We start from the raw sequence: 16,063 nt of genomic DNA on the forward strand, positions 1-16,063 counted from the left end.
ACCTGGCACTTTGCCAGAGGGAGTGGTTTGTGAAGTAACGCCAGTGAGCCATTAAGTGTGGAGATTCCTTAATGACTGACTGCTGTGTCTAGATTATGTCAATTAAGTTAAGCTGTGTGTAATCATTAAGATGAGGAGGATTCCTTATTGGTTGACTCTGTACCTAGTTTATGTTAATTAAGATAATTAAGATAGTTAAGTATATATACCTCTGCCTTCCAGCAATAAAGCGGCTCCCGCTGTATCAGTCCTCACAAGTTGCTTGTCACACCCCCTGGTTATTTTGCTGCAGCCAGATTGCGGCACAAACCCAGAAGGCTGTGTGTTACAGTGATTATGACAATGTGTCTTTGGCCCTGAATAAGCTACACACCCACATATTGCTACAGACAAAGTTGGCCCTATTGGCTCAGCTTCAGTTGCTCCTGCTGTGTGGACCTGGAGACGTGGAGGGAGGAGCACTGTGTCCAGGCTGCTCTTCAGCAGGCCACAGTAGCTCCATGTCCTTTGCACTGTGGTTGTGGGCTCTGGTTACAAAGTGTCCCCTGATGTGCCGCCAGGGGACATTACAAAAGATGGCATGGTAAGATTGTGGGGCCTTGCAGGCACCGTGAGTAGAACGTGCCATCCTGAAGGAAAGGAGGAATGCCATGTCCCTCTCCATGCCGAGCACTAGCGGGTTCAAGGACGGGAGCATGGGTTTGGGTTGCAAGATCCAGATGTGACTTGTCCCGAAGGACGTGTGCTGTCACAGAGCGACTCCTCAGGAGCTGGTCACCACTGGACAGGGCCCCAGAGGGACAGAGGTATGCTTTCTGGGGAAGCGCTGGAGGTAGCATGAGAACCAGGACCTCTGGACGTCCTCATGAGCATCCCACACCCTGTCTCCGTCTCCGTCTCTGTGGGGTCTTTGGTGTCTTGATGACCTATCTCACTGCCCAGAACAATGAGGCTATGGACAGTGAGAAGGGAGGAGGGGCAGAGGGCAGGAGGGAGAGGTGGAGAGGGAGAGGAGCCGTGTTAGGAGAGAGGAGGCGCCGTCATGACAAAGCCTGGACGTGGTGCTGAGACACTGTGCCCAGCTCCCTGTGGGATGGCCAGGGCGGTGCCCCGGGGCCCCCGACTCTGTTAAGCTGAAACACGACCAAGACAGAAAGTCGGGAGGCCGAGAGGCTGGGCCCACCTGCTCCAGCGTGGACGAGCTTCAGGGCAGCTGTCCTGGGTGCCAGCTGAGCCAGGGGCTGGAGGCCTGCCCTCAACGCTGCCTTGTGCCGGCCGTCCCCGCTGGACCACGAGCAGGCAGGAGCCCAAGGCAGGAAGGTGAGCTCTTCCTCCCAATCTCTCCACTGCGAGGGGGCCAGGTGCGGGGTAAGGGAGGTCAGCAATGGGATCTGGAGTCAGAGCCAGGAACTGACCCCGTGCTGGACGCCGCTCTCGCCCCGTCACGGACTCGTGGACACAGTGGACGTCTACTAATTCACTTAAGGAAACCCGCCATCCTCACACATGTGAGGGGCTCTTGCTTCTTTCCCCGAATGAGGACCCGCGGGGCCACGCGCCCCCAGAACCCTCACTTGGTGTTGTTGACCCCTCAACTCCAGGCCCACTGAATGTTCTGTCTCCAAAGCTGAGAAGAAGCTGATCTCCAACAGCCGTGGAGAAACAGTGGAGCCTGAGAGGGGCAGGCACAGGGGGCAGAGAGCAGGCCGGGCACCCCTGCCCAGCCGGATGCCCCTGCCCAGCCGGACGCCCCTGCTAGCCGGACGCCCCGAGCCTCCATCCTTGCTGGGTGTGCTTTTTTCCTGTGGGGACGGAGCCAGGCCTGGCACACGCAGGGCAAGTCTCTGTCACGGAGCCACCTCAGCACTCGGGTTGGGTTTCAGCCTGGTGCCGGAGCCCAGGAAGCCACCACGTTCTTAGTCCTAAAGCCTGGGTGTCAAGGGAATTAAGGGGGCTTCAGTTGTCCCCTGACCCTCCCAGGGACAGGGGAAGGGCTGGAGGGTCCATCCAGGCCGTTCTCCTCAGCACCTGGGACACAGGAGGCCAGGTTGTGGGGCTCAGGACCTGGCTGTGCAGGGGAGCCCTGCTCTGGGGGAGCACAGTGGGCCAGCAGGAGGGGGCAGGGGTGCAAGGCAGGAGAGAGTGAAGCCAGCTATCCAGGGCCTGTGTCCACCACCCGGTTGTGGGAAGCCACATGAATGACCACACCTTCCAGTCCTGATGCCTCAGATTCTGACTGACCACTGCATTTGCTCGGATAGTAAGGGGTCTTCTTTGTGGGATGTGCCTCCAGGGCTGAGTTACAGCCACCTGTCCCCGGTAACCCTGCCCTTCTGGCCTTTTGTGGATAGGGCTTTCTAAAGAACAAGAGTCCCCCCAATAACAGCCCCCCTGCGAACACACTTGCTCACTTGCTCACACACTTGCTCACACTTGCTCACTTGCTCACACACTTGTCGAGTGACCTTAAGTTCAGGTCCCGCACAGGTCGGGGTGGCACCTGGTAGCCAGCCCACCCGTGGGGGAGAGACCCTTCCTGGGCGCCTTTAGGAAGGACCACCCAACCATGGCCCTTCTGCTGCAGCCTTTCCAGGGTCGACTCCAGGAAGATGGCTGCAGATGTCTGACCCCGAGGCCCAGGTCCTCATTAGCAGCTGCAGTGCAGAGCCAGGACCAGGGTGGTCTCTTTCCTCACAGGCCCACACGTGTCCCAGCACTTCAGACCAGACGGACTCATGGCCTTGAACCTGAACCTCCTGACCCAGAGCGCAAGACCAAAAGAGCACAAAACCCTCCCTCACCCCCATCATCCCTCTACCCACACCCCTCACCCACCACCAGCCAGCCTCCCTACGGCCAGTGGAGACCAGGCCTAGACTGCTTATCCCCACTCCACCTCCCATCTCCCAGCCCCGGCATCCACAGGGGCCTGTTCCTGTCCCGGGGCCCTGCCTGTCCTGTGACCAGGGCAGAGGCCTAGGGACAGCCTGGACCTGCTGGTCCCCCTCATGGCCGCCCAGAGCTCCGCTGGTGGAGTGCACACTGGGGGCAGTGAGGGAGGCTGGCCTGTCCTGGGGTGGCCATCACGGCCCTGCCCTGTCATGGGTCCCTTTGTCCTTGCCTCTCACTGACCCCAAGGTCCCAGCAGCCACTCTGGGGTCCTGGGCACAGTGCCTTTATTTGTGCTGACAGTGGGGGAGGGCAGGGCGGGTGAGGCAGGCCCTTCAGCAGCTTCAGCAGGCAGGATCGGGCAGCTCATCTGGCAGGGTGAGGGACAGTGGGACAGGCCATGAGGGAGAGGAGAGGGGTGGGCCTGGGAGGGATGTGAGGGGAAACAGGCAGGTGACTGGGAGGGGGCGGAAAGGGGACCAGGGGGAGGGAGAAGGGACCAGCCTGCTCTGGGGTAGGGGCTGGGGACATCAGCCTGGGGTCCTCTGGAAGGCCCCGCCCAGCCTGCCTGCTCTCCATTTCCCACTGTCCACTGCCTGTGAACGCGTTACCGATGGCAGTTGGGAAGACGATGTTGTCCTTGGTGAGACCCTGAGCTTTGACCAGGCAGGTGAATCTGTCCAGCGTCCAGCGGGGCAGATTCCAGTGTCTGCCTGTGCTGACCAGTAGGAGAGCTCTCAGCCATTCAGATGGGTGGGTGGGAGAGCCAATTGTCCCCAAGTCACCCGGTCAGTCCCAGCCCCCACCAGGGTCACCGCAGGGCTCAGAGCGAGGAGGGGGCTCACCCAGCAGACTGATCCTGATTGTGGTCTGGCTGCCCATCCGTCTGACGGACAGCAGAAGGGCAAAGATCGTGTAGTCGCCATCGACCACCTGGACGTCTTCACTAAACTTGCCGGTCCCCGCCCTCCCGCCTGGGTCAGCCTCGCCCTTGGTGTCCACAGTGAAGTGCCCAGGCTGGGCTGCTGGGATCAGCACGTAAGACCAAGTGTTGCAGCGCTTGCCCCTGCGGGCAGGCAGGCAGGGCAGAGAAGGCTGGGAGGCCGGCCAGGCCCAGCCCAGAGGCCCCCAGGGAGACACAGAAGGCTGGAAACTGTCCCACAGCTGGAAACTGTCTCAGCCCTGGACCCCTCAGTCCCCCCTCTGCAGCCCACCAGTCCACATGCAGGCGGCTACCTGTCAGCTTGGCAGGTAGTCCACAGGAGCCCCTCTGGAGCCCCCAGTCCACAGGATGTGCAGTGGGAGAATGGCCTTTTCTGGGTCAGCCCTGCTCTGGGGCAGCATGGCTGGACTCCAGCCTGCAAGCCCTGGGCCAGATGGTGTGGGGCTGAGGGGCATGGAGGGCCAAGGGCAAGCTGTCCCTGGCTGAGGCCAGCAACCCCATGTGCCACTCTCTTGGGCCTCAGGATAGCGCCCAGAGCCGCAGGGCTTCTCAGGGAGTTTGCTTATTCAGAAAGCTCCACGGGCAGTCGGCCTGCGGTGACACGGAGGGCGAGAATGGACCCCTCGCTCCCCCCAATCAGGCCTGACCCGACCCAGGCCAGTGAGATCTCCAGGAACCTGAGGTCTGGGAGGGGTTCTGAGTGCAGCCACACCCACGCAGGTGACTTCCAGCCTCAGGGCTCTGTGCCCACCTGCCACAGGCTGGGCCAGTGTGACCTGACTGACACCCAGTCCCCAGAGGCTGGGGAGGATCTGGGGACACACACCCAGGTGCTGCCTGCCACCAGCCTGGGGTCCCTAGTCTGTGTGGCAGCGTCCCCTGGCTTCAGTCCAAGTCCCCAGAGGCTGGAATGCCTCTGCCTCCCTCCCCCTGGTTTGTGTGGCAATGTCCCCTGGCTTCATGATCAGATACTAGGTGGACTCCAAGAGTCCTAACCAGAGCAGTCACCTGGCCCTCTTCCCCCGCAGCAAGCCAGCCAGGTGCTCAATGAGGCGGCCAGGCTGGGGGAGGGTAGCAGAGTTAGGATGCTGTCCCTGGCATCCCCAAAGGGCGCCCCTCCTCCGGAGGTTCCCATAGGCTGTCCCCCAAGGCCAGATGCTTCTCCAGCCAGGTAGGGGGCTCTTCATCCAGGTGGGTCAACGAGAGCACCTGTGGCCCTAGGTGTAACAGCTGGGGGACACTTACTCCAGCAGGGCCACTTGGGGCTGCCCACTTCTCTCCTAACACTGTGAGATGACAACCGGATTGGACAGAGGTTGGGCTGAGGCAAGCAGAACTAACCCCGGGTCTATCAGCCTTGAGCTCACTGAGCAGCCTGTGCACTGGACAGAGGCCTCAGGACATGACCCTGCAGCCCACAGTGTGACGGAGGCCATGATGGCTCCTGGGAGAGGGCCCTGATCCTCAGCTTATCAGACAAGAGAGCCCACTCACCGGGTCATGGTGTTGGAGACCTCAAAGTGGCCCTTTTGGTTGAGCCCAAATGTCGTGGAGAAGGTATTCAGCAAAGCCCGGTCTTCTCTCCTGTAGGTGTTACTTGCCAGACCAAGGACAAACCACTGCCCCTGGAACTGCAGGACGGGTGACAGGAGGGCCAGCAGTCCGTACCCCACCTCGCCATACCCTGGACAGCCCTGAACCAGGATCCCTGCCAGACAGCTGCCCCAGGGCTGGGCCTGCACCGCGACTCTGGCAGCAGTCACAGCCTGTCCTGCGTCTGGCAGGGACTGGGTGGCCTGGCCAATTGCCAGTGGCCTTCCAGAGCCTCAGTTTCCCCACATGTGCAGAGTCTAGGACCTGTGGGAGCCACAGGAGGGAATGCCAGTGTCCTGCTCTGTTGGAGGCCAGGGGAGCCTGAGAGAAGGGCTCGCCTGCCTGGACTCTGGCAGTGCCCGCCACCCTCCTCCCTGAACCTGAACTTGGGCCCCAGCCCACTGCCCCGCCAACCCTGTACCTGGTTACTTTGGAAGTTTGCCACCTGTGGTGGGGTGGTTGGGTCCTGGCCCTGCAGGACTGTTGGCAGGGTGAGTGACAGCAACAAGACACACCAAGGGCCCATCCTGGTAGCCACTGGCCCCAGAGGGACCTCTTTAGGGCTCACCTGGCGGTGCCCCTCCCAAGGGGGTGTGGCCGGAGAGATGTGGAGGGAAGTCTTGGGGAGGCAGGGCAGGCAGGATGGTCCCTCCTCAGACCTCCCCCGCCGTGGTTCCCTGAGTCCCAGGCAGGAGGGACTGGGAAGGCCTGTTGGGCCTGGCCTGGGCCTTGTTTTTGGATCCCTCTGTGCCTTCGCCCCCTTTCAAATGTCCCACAAAGGTCGCGGCCCTGCCCAGCCCTGCCCTGACGACCCTTCCCAACACAGAACATCCTGTCCCAGGCAGAGAGCATGACTGGTGCAGTCCTGATGGGATATCTGCCCCACAGAGCTGTCCCCAGCCCCCAGGACTCCACATGACCCTTGACCTGAGTGAGTGTGGGTGGCACACCAGCTGGCCCTGCGGCCAGGAGAGCATGGGCGGAGCCAGCCAGAGGGGGAAGGGAGGCGGCCTGGGTGCACCAGGGCTCCCCGGTGAGAGCCGCAGAGACTTCCAAAGAGACCTCCACCCAAGCTGAGGGCAGGGGCTGTCCCCCTAATGGAAGTAGGGACCCTGCCAGGGTCCTGCCCAAAAAAGGTCTAGCGAGGAGGACCCAGACAGACATCGGCTTCCAGCTGCCCTGGCCCTTTGGAAGTCAGGCCTGAGAAGTAATGCCCCTCTATGGACACTCCTCCTCCCACCCCACTGGCAGCTGAGGAGGTCAGGAGGCTGCGGCCAGGCCCCTGCCTGACAGGGCACCTCCTCTGCGAGCTCCCTGTCCTGGCCAACACCTCCTCTCTCCTGCCAGGGTCCCTGGCCATCTCCTCCCTCTCACAGCCCTGCTCAGGGGGGACTTGGACCCATCCCAGGAAGTCCCTGGCCTGGCAACCTGTGCTGGGCAGGAACCCCACCACAAGGCTGAGGGCCTCAGGGCCAGACCTGCCCTCACCTGGCAAGGGGGCAGCCTGCTGTGCTGACTGGTCCCCATAACTCCTGGCCTTAGTCACCCAGGAAGAGAATGGTATGAACTGGGCACAAGACTCCTCTGTACCCTGAGGTTCCAGAAGCACCCTTCTACTCACATCTCCTGGGGCCTTCGGGAGCCTGATCAGCAGCCCCTGGGCCCACTCTCACCCTGGCCAGACACTGCCCCTTCCCAGCTGTCTTAGTCACAGGGCACTCTGGGGACATGTGGGGAGCAGCAGTCAACAGCATGTCCCAAGTACAGGGACAGCTGGTCCCTCCATACACACACACCCAAGCAGGGCCCTGTGGTGGACAGGGCACTGGGGACCCCGAGACAGCCCCTCACCCAGACAGGACCCAGGGCAGCCCCTGCCCCTGTTCCCGAGGCCCTCCCGCTCCCGCTCCCCGACACAGGTCTCAGAAAAGGTGACCAGGGAAGCATTAGTTTCACAGATTCTTAAAACAATTATTCTCTTAAGATGTTGCAAACCACCTATCAGAATTCAAAGGCAAAATACAAACTATAAGAGCTCTAAATAAAAAAGATGCACAAGGAGCTATCGTTGTTTAACAGAACGTTTGTTCATTTTATGAAATCATGAAATTTATGAAAATGAAATGCGCATCAATTCTAATGTGCTGCATCTTCTTTTCCAGGTCAGACCCACACTGTGGTGCAGACCCCCAGGGCAGATTCGTAGGGTCAGGCCACTCGGTCTTTTGGAAGGGTCTCTGGCGCCCCCCTCAGAACAGAGAGAAGAGCACGCAGAGTCCGGCGACAACGCGATGGGGGACAAGGCTCTCTGTGGCTGAGAGACCTTAGGGTCTCTCGGGGTCCTATGTGATGTGGTTGCTCTTGGGGTCCCTATTTTGGGGTCTCTGGGACATAGAGCTGGAGGGCAGTCTCCTGGGTGGGGCCTGTTCCCCGGTCCCTGCCTCCCCTCTCCCTCCAGCCCTACTTCCCTGCTCTCCTGAGTCCAGCTGCACAGGGACCCTGGGGGGAATGGCAGGGGGACCATCCACAGGACACAGAGCCCATTGGGCAGCTGCTGGCTCTTCCTGGTAGCCACCCACCCCAACCTGAGTCCCTCTGCTCTCTCTGAGAGTGGCTGGGCCAGCAGAAAAGGTCCAAACACCAGACAGCCATTCCTCTGTGGCCCAAAGCTCACTGGGCACCTGGGTCTTCCCACAGCCTGAGCAAGGAGGTTGTTGGAAGGGAGGGCATAGAGAGCAGGGGCCCAGCGCAACGTCCTGCCCCATCCCCGGGGGCACTCTGGGTTTGCCAGGGGGTCCTCCCGCTGTCCAGACTCCCCATGCTAACCTTACCTGGCTCAAGCAACAGCTGGCTTTCTCCCCAGAGACTCCCACCTCTCTCACCTGGGTGCCCCCCCCCAGTGTCAGGGCACCCAGGTGGCCAGTCCTGCTCTTGGAAGCCCCTGGCTCACAGTGTGCAGGACAGTGAGGCCTCAGCCCAGCCAGGCACTGTGTCCAAGAATGGTGAAGCGACCTTGCTGCCCATCTCTGATATGCCATCCTACCTCAGGCTACAGGGCCCCTGGGCCTCTGGCTCTTCAGCTTCCAGTAGGGGGTCCTGACAGGAGCCCCTCCTTAGGGATGTCCACCCTGGGCAGGGCCCTGGGACCCAACAGGCTGTTGGAGAGGGCGGCTCAGAGGCCAGCACAGGGCAGGGGAAGACAGCTGCTGCAGGGCCACACTGAGGGGGAGTCGGGGCCCAGGGGTTCTAGGAAGCTCCCCAGCCCCACCTGGCTGGGGAGGGGGTTCTCAAATGATGGGGGAACAAGCCTCCTCCTCCTCCTCTGGTGCGAGTAGGATCTGAAAGGAGCCAGGGGTCCACTGTGATGTTTAATGAGCTCCCAGGGGGAGGTGGCTTCTGAGAGCCAACAGGGGAGACTCCTCAAGAACCACAGGGCCCTGAGCTTGACAGCGCTGCTCTGGTGCTCACCGAGGAGGGCAGCAGGTGACCCATCACGGCTCCCGCAGGCCTTGCCCCTTCACTTCTGCAGCAGACAGGAGACTCAGCAAGGGGCAGGAAGGAACCTGCACTGTGGCCACTGGCCAGCTGCCCTGCTGCCCACTCACCATCCAGGATGTGGAACTGGTCAGCAGCCTTGCAGAAACCTGGGGGCCCAGGCAGTGGTCAGGGAGGGCAGGATATTGGCCAGGAGGGGGACCTGCTGGGGACACTCACCATACTTGGGGAAGTATAAGATCTGGTTTTCAGTCAGGTTGGCACTTTTGACCTTCTGCTCGAACACACTCAGGACAGTGTCACTCACAGGAAGCGATCGGGCTGTGGGACAGACAGGGCCACTGGTGCAGGAGGGTGTGGGGTGCTCCGGGAACAGAGTCTGTGTGTCCAGGACTAGCTGTCTGTGCCCACTCCCACCCTAACCCCACACCAGGCCCATCCAGCAGCTCCTCCCTGGGCACCAGCACAGAAGGTCAGGATGGGGAGGGAAAGGGGAGGGTCTGTGATGGCCCCTTGCATGTGCAGAGCCTGGGATCCCAAGTGGATACAGGCCATCACACACCGTAGAGCTTCACAGACAGCTGCCTCGCCCGCTCCAGGTACAGGATGGCGAAGACCTGGTAGTCAGTCGCAGCAACCACCATGTGCACAGGGGCCCGGGCTCCTTGAGCTGAGGCAGAGCCACGGCAGGTATCAGTCCCTACCCAGCTCTTCAGCCCTACCCCCTCACCTGCTGCCCTCACCTTGGAGCAGGAAGTGGCCAGGGACCTCTGTGTCTCTGTAGAGCTGTCGCACCTGCCAGCAGATCCCATCCCTGGGGGTGGGGGGAGTGGGAGGAGGCGCCTGGCACCGGGGACCGACCCAGGTGAGGCCATGTGGGATATCAGTACAGGCGACTGCAGGGCTGGGGCCAGGGGGCTAGGGCAAGGGTGGTGGACCATGCCAGGACTCACAGCTTGCGGGAGGTGTTGATGACCATGGCTGCACCCTGGGGAGTCACGTGCAATGTGGTGGCCTCAGCCTGGTGACCCTGCTCCTGTAGGAAGCGGCAGGCAGAGCCCACACCCACAAGGAGCCATGTCCCTGAAAACTGGGGTTAGGCACCAGAGGGACTCCAGGATACTGAGGGGAGAGGGTGGTCTGGACCCACCCTTGTAAAGCTGGGCAAGCTCCTGCCCCCCATCTACCTCTATTACCTGCCCCCACCTCCCTCCTTCCTCCCCCGTCCCCCAGCTTCTCACCTGCTGAGCATTGAATCTGGCCTTGGGCTGGATGCTGCTGATGAGGGTTGGGGGCCGAGGGGGTCGAACCCTCTGGGCCAGTGAGTTGGCCACCAGCAGCAGGGTCAAGAACAGTGGGGTCTCAAGGGGCAGCATGGTGATAGTGGCAGCGATGAGGAGGCCAAGGGCAGCAAAGTCCCAGGTCAGAGTCCACTGTCTAGCCCCACAGGAAGCCCAGCCCAGGAAGTCCATGGCTGTCCCCTACCTCCCCAACCCCCCACCCTGGGCAGTGGTCCTCTCAGCCTCCTCAGGAGCCTGGTCTCAACAGGAACCAGGCCCCATGTCCTGGATACACGGCCCCAGTTGGCCTTAGACTCCTTGCCCATCTATTTCTACAACCTTGATTTCCACTGGGTCAGTGCGCAGCACCTTGCACATCTATCACCTTTAAACTACCAAACTCCGGTTTTATCCTCACAGTCAACAACTCTGGGCTCCTGGAGCTCAAGGCCAAGGCAGTAGGCCCAGGGCAGTCTCGAACCCGGGGACCTAGAGCTCTGCCCCCGGGTGCATCGCCGCCGCCGCTCCCCCAGGGGCGCTGTTCCGGAAGAGCACGGGAGCGGGCAGGCGCACAGACGCGCAGGCGCGCGAGAGGCAGACGCGGGCTGCCGGGCGGTCGGCCCTCCGCAGTCATCGATGCCTCGGGGCTCGGAGCGTCGGGCCTGGCGGCCTCTTCCGTAGAGACGCGGGGGCGGCGGCGACGGAAGCGGCTCCGCGCAGCGCAGCGGGCGGAGGCGCCGCGGTGAGTCCCGCCTCGGCTCTGCCGCACTCGCCGGCGCCCCAGGCCTTGTCCACGCCTGGCCTGGTCTTGTCCCCCGGTACCAGCCTTGTCCCCAGCGGAGTACCCCGCCTGCGTCGGCCGGGCGAATGAATGTGCTGCCAGCTGCCTGTGTCCTGTCCCGCCCCGCGGCCCTGCCCGGACCCTGTCGCCTGCCCCTTCACACCCTAACCCCCTGCCCGCACGTCCCCGACCTGGCCAGGCCCTTAGGGCAGAGGCCAAGGGCCTGCCGGGGCCCCTTCTGGGAAGGAAGTCTGTCTTGAGCTGACAGTCGTACACCTTGGGGCAGCAAGGTCAGCTCAGGGGGGTCACTGGCTCTTGATGGTTTATACTCTACCGACCAGTACAGGCAGCCCAGACCTGCTTACCTGCCCTGGCACCCAGCTTTTTCCCTGGCCCCGGGTTGGTGGGGGGGGTGGTCAAAGGGCCCCATCTGCAGGATGTGACCTGGGCCAAGGCCTTTTAGAGTAGACAGATCTGGGGTCCAGCGGCCCACCTGCGCTCCACCTCAGGCTGCTCCAGGCCCAGCCGTGCTGAGGTGCCTGTGCCTGCTCCAGTGCTCTAGCAAGCCCTAGGAGCTAGCTGCAGGGGTTGGGGAGAAATGGCTGTGCAGGCTTGTCATGGAGCTGCAGTGGTCAGTGCAGCAGTACCCTCCACAAACACCCAGTCCAGTGGAATTTCCAGCGTGGCACTTGGTGGGGCTGGAGGAACAGTGGGGCTGCCACAGCTTGAGCTCCAGGTCTGCACCTCTCCTAGAGGTTGGGGTAGAGGTTTGGGTTCAGGGCAGCCTCTGGTGGATTTCAGGGCTGCCTGGGCAGAATGTCACGATGGACGAGGGGGGCACGCCCCTGCTCCCTGACAGCCTCGTCTACCAGATCTTCCTGAGCCTGGGCCCTGCGGATGTGCTGGCCGCTGGGCTGGTGTGCCGACAGTGGCAGGCCGTGTCCCGGGATGAGTTCCTATGGAGGGAACAGTTCTACCGTTACTACCAGGTGGCCCGCGATGTACCCCGACACCCAGGTCAGTACCTGCACACGCCCCAAAGCCCATTCAGCAGCCATGTGGGAGACAAGGGCTGTCCCCTGCCATGTTCTGAACCATGCTGGGGAGCTCCTGCTGCCTACCTGCTGGGGCCATGGACCATTCAGGCAGGAAGGGCTTCAGAGCAGAAGATGCACTCCCAGCTGAGTCCTGATTCCAGACTGGCTGGCTCCAGAGGCACCAGGGCCCTCACTCCTGGTGGCCCCACTCTTCAGGGTGGCCTTGGCTGTGGGGAGGAAGGGTTGGGACCAACTGACAGTGACGCTGTCCTGCCCACAGCGGCCACGTCCTGGTATGAGGAGTTCCGTCGGCTCTACGACATGGTACCCTGTGTGGAGGTGCAGACTCTGAAGGAGCACACTGACCAGGTCCTGCACCTCAGCTTTTCCCACTCTGGGTACCAGTTTGCCTCCTGCTCCAAGGACTGCACTGTGAAGGTGAGGATGCCTCACCCAGGCAGGTGGGTTGGGTGGGAAACGGCCAGTCTCTGCATCCAGCAGAGAGGGTCAGCTAGGAAGAAGCACTTGCGCTGGGATCTGGAGCCCCAGCGTAGACCACAGGACCCAGTGCTAGGACAAGCCTGACTGCTGGAGAGGATGGGAAGGCAGGATTCCCAGGTCCCCTAGGGTAGGGGGGATGAGGTGTTTGAAGGAGTCCCCACCCCACAGCATCTTTAGGCAGCCTCAGTGGAGAAGGGTCCAGGACTTCCTGTACAGCCACCAGTCTGGCCTGTCACCCACTGGCTCCTCTCCCGTAGATCTGGAACAACGACCTGACCATCTCGCTGCTGCACAGCGCGGACATGCGGCCCTACAACTGGAGCTACACCCAGTTCTCCCAGTTCAACCAGGACGACTCCCTGCTGCTGGCCTCAGGCGTGTTCCTGGGGCCACACAACTCCTCCTCAGGCGAGATTGCAGTCATCAGCCTAGGTGAGCAGGAGCCCGGGTGGGTCTTCCACTGCCTGCAGTCGGCAGCCTGCTCAGCTCCGCCTCCCTGCAGACTCCTTCGCCCTGCTGTCCCGCGTGCGCAACAAGCCTTATGATGTGTTCGGCTGCTGGCTCACAGAAACGAGCCTCATCTCCGGGAACCTGCACCGCATTGGAGACATAACATCCTGCTCAGTGCTGTGGCTCAACAACGCCTTCCAGGTGCGGGTGGGGCCGGGCAGGTGGACCAGGCCTGAGGAAGCTGGAGTTCCCCAGGCCTGGCCCTGCACCTATGTACCTGTCCCTGCCTAGGACGTGGAGTCAGAGAACGTCAATGTGGTAAAGCGGCTCTTCAAGATCCAGAACCTCAATGCCAGCACCATTCGCACAGTGATGGTGGCCGACTGCAGCCGCTTTGACAACCCTGACCTCCTGCTGGACGCCAGCGACCAGGCCACACCCCTCTGCCAAGTCTTTGACCTGGGTGGTGACAGCGAAGATGAGGCTGCCAGCCCCCCTTTGCGCAACCCCCGACCGGGCCGCGCCAAGGAGGGTTTGCGGCGTGTGCTGGATGGTGTGCTGGATGGGGGCATGCAACTATCGGAGCTTGCGCTGGAAACCAGGGTGGCAGAGCTGCTGGCCCAGGGTCGCACCAAGCCCCCAGAGCGCAGTGCCACTGATGCCAGGAACAAATACCTCATTTTCACCACCGGCTGCCTCACCTACTCGCCACACCAGATCGGTAACAGCAGCACAGGGCCTGCAACACCCCAGGTCCTGCCTGGGCCTGCCTGGGCCTTCCTCGGTGCAGAGCCCTTAGGGCAGGACAGCCCATAGGTCACTTTTGCTCCTGAGGGAATGGGGCTGAGATGTGGAAGTGCAGGTGGTGCTGGTCAACCAGTGACTGGGTGCATCTGACTCAGACCTGGGCCCCAGTATAGGCACAGCCCATGGTCCCCTCGGGTGCCATCGGGTGGGGGTGTCCTGGAGGTGACCTCCCTGCAGCTCTAGTCAGGGCCCTGGCCCGGCCTCTCCACAGGCATCAAGCAGATCCTGCCACACCAGATGACGACTGCCGGGCCTGTGCTGGGCGAGGGCCGGGGCTCTGATGCCTTTTTTGATGCACTGGACCATGTCATTGATGTGCATGGGCACATCATTGGTATGGGCCTATCCCCTGACAACAGGTGGGCCTCTGACACGTCCTGGGTGGGGGTGCCTGCAGGTGACCCATACCTAGCAGCCCACCTGTACCTAGTGCATGCCCCTCGCTCAGGTACCTGTACGTGAACAGCCGCGCCTGGCCCCCAGGCTCTGTGGTGGCTGACCCCATGCAGCCACCACCCATTGCAGAGGAGATCGACCTACTGGTATTTGACCTCAAGACCATGCGGGAGGTGAAGCGGGCCCTGCGAGCTCACCGCGCCTACACACCCAATGATGAGTGCTTCTTCATCTTCCTGGATGTCAGCAGGGACTTCGTGGCCAGGTGTGCTTGGGTGGGCCTCAGGGCTCAGGGCGGGACACAGCAGGAGGGTGGCAGGCTCATCCCAGGCACTGTCCTACAGTGGGGCTGAGGATCGGCATGGCTACATCTGGGACCGCCACTACAACATCTGCCTGGCCAAGCTGCGGCATGAGGACGTGGTCAACTCGGTGGCCTTCAGCCCCCAGGAGCAGGAGCTTTTGCTGACAGCCAGTGATGATGCCACCATCAAAGCCTGGCGCTCACCACGCACAGTGCGTGTCCTCCAGGCCTCACGCCCACGCCTGCGCCCCTTCTTCTCCTGGTTTGCCAGCCACAGGCGCTGAAGACTCCAGTATTGGGACCCACAGGGACAAAGCCTGTGGGTATTCCCTGAGTGGGGCGGAGAAGTTCACAGCAGCCATGCCTTAGAAAGGGGACAGCCCAGCCCCACACGCTCACTCACGCAACCTGCTCACGGCCATCAGGCTCAGCACTAGGGTGGCCGCTGTGGGCGGTACCATAGACCCCATATCAGCCTCTTGGCCAGCTTGAGTGCACAGGATACTAGACGCCCTGCTCCTTGCCCACCCCATCCCTGGGCTGGAAGTTCACGCAGTCCTGAACTGGCCTTGGCCTGAGCCCTTGGGACAGCCAGGGCAATCTGCACCTGGGGGCTGTGGGTGACTGCCCATTGGTGGCAGAGGGCACCTGGTTTGTGCACTGAGGCGCTTGGGAGGGGCCTGTCTGCTGGGCCTATTGTGCTGCACGTGCACGCCACCTCTTCAGGGTCTTGAATAAAGAGCTGGCCACAGCACGTGGTTGTCCAGTCTCTATCCGCAGGGAGGGGGCCCCAGGCACTGCTGGCCCTGCTACCTGGTGGTGACTACCTTAAGATTCCTTCCAACAAGTGACGGGAGGCTGAAGCAGAAGTGCTGATGCAGACATAGGTCCCTCAGACCTTTGAGGTGCCTGTGTGCTCTGCTGCGCCCTGTGCTTATGGCCCGAGGCAGGGGGACTGTGGGACACAGCCCAGGCCAGTGCTGAGCAGTGTCCCCAGGGAGTTCCTTGACTGGTGGGGAAGCATGCAGCTGCCTGGAGCTCTGGAGCTGAGGGAAGGGGCAAGGTTCAGCAGGGTCAGCCTCTACTGTGACCCCCACAAGAAGCAGCTATGCTGGGAACTTGTGCTGAGCTGCCCTCAGTCCCACCAAGGAGCAGAGAAAGGCAATGTGCAGGGAGAAGTGCCTAGTGAGGCAGTGTCCCTCCAGGCAAGGCAGCAACCAGCAGAGGCTGCCTCGGTCTTGCTGGACTCAGCCCACTGGCCACAAGGAGGGGCAAGGTTGGACTCCACATGCAGGTGGGGCTTGCAGGGTGTGCAAAAAAAGCAGGCAGAAATGCAGTGAGTGTCCCTCAGCATACTCAAGGGATGGGGCCACAGGGCTGAACCACAGAACTACAAGACGTGCTAAGCAAGGAAAGATGGGAGTGACAGCAGCCACAGTGGGGCTCAGTGTGGTCTGCACTCCTGGCTCAGGCCAACCTCTGTCCCCAGCACTGCAAAAGCACAGGCTGGGGTTGTGGCTCAGTGGCAGAGTGCTTGCATAGCACGGTGAGGCATTGGGTTCGATCCTCAGCACCACATAAAAATAA

At 61.8% G+C, this 16,063-nt stretch overlaps 3 protein-coding genes across 11 annotated transcripts; 1 reads left to right on the forward strand and 2 right to left on the reverse strand.

Annotated features, from left to right (window-relative positions):
• Positions 1-144: 144 nt before the first annotated feature.
• Positions 145-6,300, reverse strand: Lcn12 (lipocalin 12). Of its 3 annotated transcripts, XM_076845040.1 has the most exons (7): positions 5,847-6,300; positions 5,327-5,463; positions 3,735-3,955; positions 3,501-3,607; positions 3,133-3,259; positions 1,184-1,346; positions 145-952 (listed from the first exon to the last, which is right to left on the reverse strand). In XM_076845040.1, the coding sequence occupies exons 1-7, from the start codon at positions 5,949-5,951 to the stop codon at positions 775-777; spliced, it is 1,038 nt and encodes a 345-aa protein (XP_076701155.1). In that variant the 5' UTR covers positions 5,952-6,300; the 3' UTR covers positions 145-774. The 3 variants fall into 3 exon arrangements, with proteins under 3 accessions (XP_076701155.1, XP_076701157.1, XP_076701156.1); XM_076845042.1 differs by lacking the exons at positions 145-952; positions 1,184-1,346 and having other exon boundaries at positions 3,160-3,259; positions 3,501-3,602; positions 5,847-6,016; XM_076845041.1 differs by lacking the exons at positions 145-952; positions 1,184-1,346 and having other exon boundaries at positions 3,160-3,602; positions 5,847-5,993.
• A 1,236-nt stretch (positions 6,301-7,536) lies between these two features.
• On the reverse strand, positions 7,537-10,861 carry C8g (complement C8 gamma chain). 2 transcript variants are annotated; one of them, XM_076845050.2, is made up of 8 exons: positions 10,162-10,861; positions 9,874-9,908; positions 9,664-9,734; positions 9,483-9,590; positions 9,140-9,241; positions 9,031-9,069; positions 8,894-8,948; positions 7,537-8,307 (listed from the first exon to the last, which is right to left on the reverse strand). In XM_076845050.2, exons 1-7 carry the CDS (start codon positions 10,390-10,392, stop codon positions 8,917-8,919), a joined length of 618 nt encoding a protein of 205 aa, XP_076701165.2. In that variant the 5' UTR covers positions 10,393-10,861; the 3' UTR covers positions 7,537-8,307; positions 8,894-8,916. The 2 variants fall into 2 exon arrangements, with proteins under 2 accessions (XP_076701165.2, XP_076701166.2); XM_076845051.2 differs by having other exon boundaries at positions 9,874-10,010.
• Positions 10,783-15,230, forward strand: Fbxw5 (F-box and WD repeat domain containing 5). 6 transcript variants are annotated; one of them, XM_076845046.1, is made up of 9 exons: positions 10,783-10,942; positions 11,783-11,998; positions 12,299-12,456; positions 12,777-12,951; positions 13,022-13,170; positions 13,261-13,690; positions 13,988-14,135; positions 14,207-14,437; positions 14,517-15,230. In XM_076845046.1, exons 2-9 carry the CDS (start codon positions 11,806-11,808, stop codon positions 14,758-14,760), a joined length of 1,728 nt encoding a protein of 575 aa, XP_076701161.1. In that variant the 5' UTR covers positions 10,783-10,942; positions 11,783-11,805; the 3' UTR covers positions 14,761-15,230. The 6 variants fall into 6 exon arrangements, with proteins under 6 accessions (XP_076701161.1, XP_076701162.1, XP_076701163.1 ...); XM_076845047.1 differs by lacking the exon at positions 10,783-10,942 and adding an exon at positions 10,949-11,271; XM_076845048.1 differs by lacking the exon at positions 10,783-10,942 and adding an exon at positions 11,000-11,018.
• The last annotated feature ends 833 nt before the right edge of the window (positions 15,231-16,063 follow it).

This window comes from Callospermophilus lateralis, chromosome 2 (genome assembly GCF_048772815.1).
Source record: "Callospermophilus lateralis isolate mCalLat2 chromosome 2, mCalLat2.hap1, whole genome shotgun sequence".
In the NCBI taxonomy this organism is placed as follows: Eukaryota; Metazoa; Chordata; class Mammalia; order Rodentia; family Sciuridae; genus Callospermophilus; species Callospermophilus lateralis.